This window comes from Bubalus kerabau, chromosome 3 (genome assembly GCF_029407905.1).
Source record: "Bubalus kerabau isolate K-KA32 ecotype Philippines breed swamp buffalo chromosome 3, PCC_UOA_SB_1v2, whole genome shotgun sequence".
Classification (NCBI taxonomy): Eukaryota; Metazoa; Chordata; class Mammalia; order Artiodactyla; family Bovidae; genus Bubalus; species Bubalus kerabau.
Window position 1 is genome coordinate 21,585,672 of NC_073626.1, and position 6,561 is coordinate 21,592,232.

General features: G+C 39.4%; 1 protein-coding gene across 1 annotated transcript; it reads right to left on the reverse strand.

The window, feature by feature from the left end:
• Positions 1-280: 280 nt before the first annotated feature.
• Positions 281-1,237, reverse strand: LOC129647459 (putative olfactory receptor 2W6). Its single transcript, XM_055574549.1, has one exon. It carries the CDS (start codon positions 1,235-1,237, stop codon positions 281-283), a length of 957 nt encoding a protein of 318 aa, XP_055430524.1.
• Between the last annotated feature and the right edge of the window lie 5,324 nt (positions 1,238-6,561).

Here is a 6,561-nt window from a genome sequence, read left to right on the forward strand (position 1 = left end):
TGTCTACATTCATGGCTAGTATTTTGCAAGCATAGGTCACTGTCTGATCCTGTATTGGAGACCTCCTTTTGATGAATTCTTGACTTAGAAGGACTTGAGAGGAATACAAGTGATGGTCAGCTCAGGAATTTGCACTTTCTCAATCTAGCTAAACCATTGAATTCGTGCATCTCATTAAGTCCCTTCTCAGTCTGTAATGTCAGAACACTCCTTTATTTGCTAGGTCTAACAGTATATATAGAAGGTGGATCAAAAGACAGTCCCCAAATTTGATGACTTTTTACTCTACTTCTGCCTCCCCTTTCCCTAGTACCTTCTTCATGGCCTCTTTAACATCTTTGTTTCTCAGTGTGTAGATTAGGGGGTTAACACTGGGAGTGACTATTGTGTAGAAAAGAGTAAGGAACTTGCCCTGGTCCTGGGAATAAGTGTTTGCTGGCTGGAGGTACATGTATATAATCGTACCATAGAAGAGAGAGACAACAATGAGGTGGGAGCTACAGGTGTTGAAGGCTTTCTTTCGCCCGGCAGCTGACTTGATCCTTAGCACGGCTCGTGCAATATAACCATAAGAGATGAGGATGAGGATGAGTGGTGCCAGGATGATAAAGATTGCCAAGGCAAATGCCAGTGCCTCAAGGGTCATGGTATCTACACAGGCCATGCCAATTAGTGCTGGCATCTCACAAAGAAAGTGGTCCACCTGCCGGTGCCCACAGCGAGGTAGCATCAACGTCTGGGGTGCCATTATGAGAGAATTGCCAAAGCCACTCAACCATGCCACTGAAGCCAGCTGCCCACAGAGACGCGGGTGCATGATAACAGTGTAGTGCAGGGGTTTGCAGACTGCAGCGTAGCGGTCATATGCCATGACAGCCAGGAGAACACACTCCACCCCTCCCAGAGCCAAGATGAAGTAGAGCTGGATGGCACAGCCCAGATAGCTGATGGTCTTATCTGCACCCCGAAGGTTGTAGAGCATCTGAGGGATGGAACCTGTGGTGAAGCACACATCTAGGAATGAGAGGTTGGCCAGAAAGAAATACATGGGTGTGTGCAGCCGGGAATCCACAACTGAAAGCAAGATGATAGTCATGTTGCCAAGAAGAGTCAGCAGATAAAAAGTGAGGACAACCACAAAGAGGATCAGCTCTAGGTGGGGACGATCAGAGAAGCCCACCAGGATGAAGCCTTCAAAAGCACTTGTGCTGTCATTTTCCATCACCTGTGACCACATGTTACCTGGTAGGAGAAAGATGAGTATCTATGAAGGGCATAGATACGCTCCCTCGAAATGGAATGACTGGTAAAATGGTAGAACAGAAACTTCTTTGGAAATGCTGAATGCTTGACCCAGAATTTCAATAGGTGTTAGTTAAGTCATTACTGGATCTGCAAATATATTATTTGCGAATTTTCAGGCTCTGGGCTATGAATTTTTTACCAATATTTTGCATCATTCTTTTTAGTTCTGCAGGATATAAAAAGCTACTTTCAAATGCTGGTTATTTTACAAGGGAATGAACACAAAATTATCCACCTTTAAAAAAAATTTTAAAGGGAAGCATTGAATTCTTCTAGTCGCATGTAACATATGGATGGGAATAGTGGCTTATATCTTTGGATCAGAGAACCAGTTTGCTATTAGGTGAAATTTCATTCTGTATGTTTAATGGATAGAACTCCATGGATAAGTTCAAAATCTCTCTCCAGCTTCCACGTAGAATGAGGATTTGATCAAGCTTATGTAAATAAAGTGCATAAGCATTTAGGCTGTGAAGTATTGGCATAATAGATCAAATTGCCCATAATACAGTTATGGTCTAAAGTTTAAAAAAATATCAGCCCAAAACAAAACAAAAACAAAAAACCAAACCAAAACAAAAACCCATAAATGATAGGAAAGAGGCCTAGGCTATATTTCTTCCTACACAGAATCACTAACTTACCAAATTTGACTGCAACCTCAGAAATCCCATGTCCACAGTTGCTTCTCTTTCTTGGGACTTTACTTGGAAGTCCAAGTGAGATGACCAGAGTGAAAACAAAGAGAAGAGAAAGATGACATTTAGGAAATCTATGAGAGGGAAATGGTAAGAAGGCAACAATACCCAGCAGAGGCAAATCCAAATGAAGAGAGAATATTGATAAGTACACAATAGTTATACCACCTGAAGCCCCCAAATATCCACATGCCCCCTCCCACTCAGATAAGGAGTCAGAGAAGGAGCAGGCCAGGGGTAACTCTGATGTACGCTCTGTACAGGAAACACTTGAAGATCGGAGGATTTACATTTGAAAAGGAAGAATTTATATTGGTTTCAGAGTTGATATCAGATTCGATTCTTCCTTTTCTGCCTCACCCTATGGAGTAAAACTTTCCTTTCAAAATTCCCTGAACTAATTATCTCTAACAAGCAATGGGAGAGTATATGGTCTCAGAGGAAATATCACTTTTACTAACACACACACACACACACACACTACAGATTCATCCTAGAGAGAGATGGAGAGAGAGTACCAAATCTTCCCTCCTGGTTTCGTCAAGACCAGTAGTTAGTGATAAGCATTAAGGCATGGAACTTGGTCACCTCATAATTCAGAATAGAACCTAGAATCAATGAAAAGATGCATAAGGATCTATATTGCATTTTTAGAGCATTTGTGCAGAGAAGTGCTATTCATAGCCCTTTAAAATTTATTGAAGATCAATTTTCTATGCAAATTTAAGGTCCATAACAATAAAGCTTAACTTGAAAAAGACTAATTTTGACATTCAAAATTAATGCACAAACTATCTGGTACAATCATAAGGTGAACAATATGAAAACTATTGCATCTCAAAAATGTTTTCTATATTTAGCTTTCAAAGACTTCTAAGGGAGATGAATCTCATGTTTCACCTTGACAGCCAGAGATTTCAGCTGGTATACATGAGATACTATGTATAAATGTGCTTTATACATTGAAAATATTGTTAGATTTTGGTAACCAATATTATTAATATCCTATGGCTGACTACCTTTAGTAACCATTTCTATAGATTTTTCTCAAGTAAAAGCAGAACATATTTGATCATTATCAGGTCAAATACTATGTTTTAAACATACAAATATTAATGTCATAAAGTATAATCTTAATGCCACTAGTTATATCGGTAGAGATGGAATATACTAGCTAGAAACAGTGATAGTATTATCATCTCCTTTAATTTATAAACAAATGGCATGCAATGATTGTTTTCTGTCAGCAAACACTGAAATACATAGATGAGCAATAAAAGCAAATCAACATTAATTCTGAATTCCAGCAAATTTCTTGACACAGTGGGGTGACCCATTCCCCTGAGAACTGCTTCTTTTACTTACACTAAGTGTAAGCAGCTTGTGTACCATCTCAACCTACTGTTTTCTCATGAAAAGTAGGGAGAAATACCTAGATAATTTGATGCTCTCAAGAATTTCCTTTCTGAGATAGTAAGTCCTTCTGAGAAATGAAGATGAGATCCTCATGGAGCACTTAATGAAGGATGTAGAATTGTTAGCCATAGAAGAAAATTTTGAAGCAATCTTAAATTTTTTTTGCCACCTCATTCTTATCCATTTTAGTCACACCTGGCCCATCACTAACCCTGCTGGCTGCTGCTGCTAAGTCACTTCAGTCGTGTCCAACTCTGTGCGACCCCATAGTCGGAAGCCCACCAGGCTCCCCCATCCTTGGGATTCTCCAGGCAAGAACACTGGAGTGGGTTGCCATTTCCTTCTCCAATGCATGAAAGTGAAAAGTGAAAGGGAAGTCGCTCAGTCGTGTCTGACTCTTCGCGACCCCATGGACTGCAGCCTTCCAGGCTCCTCCATCCATGGGATTTTCCAGGCAAGAGTACTGGAGTGGGGTGCCATTGCCTTCTCCCTAACCCATAACAAATACATTTAAACTTGTAACTGATGGAAATAATATAGTCACAGAAAGTTATTTTCTGTGAAATAAAATAATACAATCCAAGCATTACAGTGATTACAAAAGATGTTTCCCAGTTGTGATATGACATCATAGAATGTTATCAGAGAAAAAGGATGAAAAGATAGAATTGGAGGCCCACAGAAAGGATGAAGAGAATGAGGAAGAAGTACTGTAACTGAAGAACCAAAGAGATTCACAATGCAGGAAATGGCAAAGGGATTTTCTTTACTTGAGGAGGCACTGTTAGTTTTTGAAGCACGTGACCACAGGAATCATGGAGCCTGTGCTATCAATGTCAGGCTTGAGTGCAATTCCAGCTTACCCTCCATCTCCTATCGCTGATGATCCTTCAGCTCTATCATCTCCCACCTCCTCTCCTTCCTCCAGTCAGGAACTCTTCTTGCCTGTTCACTGATGCCAGCCCCTGTATGCCAGCTGTCATACTGCACTGTACATTTCAAGGTCCTATACTGTAAGAGTAAAAATGTTTTATTTTTTGTGTTTGTTTTTTTTTTTATGTATTATTTGCATGAAAGGTATTATGAACTTATACAATACAGTACTACATAGCTGATTGTGTTAGCTGGGTACCTAAGATTACTTTGTTGGGCTCACAAACATGCTTTTGGAATGGAACTTGTTTGTATGTAGGGAACTTATTGTATTTCTCTTTCTAAAATATAAATGTTATACTGCCAGTACTTCAGGTCCTGAAATGACTCATTGTCTAGAGAAATATACACATTTCTTAATATTGCTTCTGGACAAATTTACATTTCCAGCTCTTTCTAAAAGGGATTCTGTTTATTTTATATTCCAAATATTTTTAACTAGTCAACATTTCCCCTAAACACAAGAAATTGAATTATATCTGGAAAATAATTTTGAATAAATGGGAAGGAGAATAACCTTTGGAGATAGAATGGCTCAAACTCCAGATCAGAAACAATGCAGGCTTAAAAACTAGAAAGCTTCATTTACTATCACTAGGGAGAAAAATTACTTTGAAGAATGTTTGTGATAGTTAAAGAAATATTAAATATTGAAGATTGTCCCTGACAATATATAGTAGATCTTTAATAGTTGTGATTTTTCCCAACTATATGTCTTCTTATCACATTCTCTTTGATGAGGATACTTGTTCTATAAAAAATAATACTCATAGAAAAAGCAAGGGAATTCCAAAAAACATCTATTTCTGCTTCATTGACTATGCTAAAGCCTTTGACTTTGTGGATCACAACAAATTGGAAAATTCTTAAAGAGATGGGAATATCAGACCACCTTACCTGCCTCCTGAGAAACCTGTATGCAGGACAAGAAGCAACAGTTAGAAACTGGACATGGAACAACGGACTGGTTCCAAATTATTAATTTATGCTTTAGAACTGTGGTGTTGGAGAAGATTCTTGAGAGTCTCTTGGACAGCAAGGAGATCAAACTAGTCAATCCTAAAGGAGATCAACCCCGAATATTCACTGGAAGGACCCATGCTTAGGCTGAAGCTCCAATACTTTGGCCATCTGATGCAAAGAGCTGACTCATTTAAAAAGATCCTGATGCTGGGAAAGTTTGAGGGCAAGAGGAGAAGGGGACGACAGAGGATCACATGGTTGGATGGCATCTCTGGCACAATGGACGTGAGTTTGAGCAAACTCTGGGAGATCGTGAAAGACAGGGAAGCCTGGTGTGCTGCAGTTCATGAGGTTGCAAAGAATTGGACAGAACTTAGCGACTGAACAACAAATATAAATTCTTACACTTTTAATTTTCTTAAGAAATACAGATTAAATATACATGTATATAGATAAATACATGTATTTTTTGTGAATTAAAGTGTAAGTCGCTCAGTCACATCCAACACTTTGCGACCCCATGGACTGGGGACCTGCCAGGCTCCTTTGTTCATGGGATTATCTAGGCAAGAACACTGGAGTGGGTTTCTGTGCCCTCCTCCAGGGGATCTTCCTGACCCTGAGATCAAACCTGGGTTTCCTGCATTGCAGGCAGATTCTTTACTGTCTTTACTGTCCGAGCCACCAGAGAAGCCCCCTATGCATTTAAAAAAAAAAAACTGATAATATATGTTCTTGATTTTTTTAGCTTTTTATTTTGAAATAATCTTAGACTTACAACAAAACTGCAAAAATCGTTCAGACGGTTTCTGTACACCTTTCAACTATCTTCCCTTAATGCTTTTTTTTTTTTTTTCCTGCACTGGGTCTTCTTTGTGGTGCAAAGTCCTCTCTAGTTGTGGCACATGGGCTCTGTTGCCCTGCAGCATGTGGGAATCTTTGCTTCCTAATCAGGGATCAAACCTGCCTCCCCTGTATTGGAAAGCAGATTCTTAACCGTGGGACCACCAGAGAAGTCTCTATCTTCCCCTAATGTTGCATCTTGCATAATCATTTCCCAAAAAATGGGAAATTAACATTGATAAAAGAGTATTAGAATTTTGCAAATTGCCCCACTAATATTCTTTTATTGCTCTAGGATCCAATCCAGGAAACCACATTGCATTAGTTGTCACATCTCCTTAAGTCTCCTCTAACTTGGGGCAGTTGCTTATCCTTTCTCTGTCTTTCATGACCTGGACACTTA

Coding starts and splice junctions, on each gene's coding strand:
- LOC129647459 (XM_055574549.1), bottom strand. CDS start 1,237: ATGTGGTCACAGGTGATGGAAAATGACAGCACAAGTGCTTTTGAAGGC.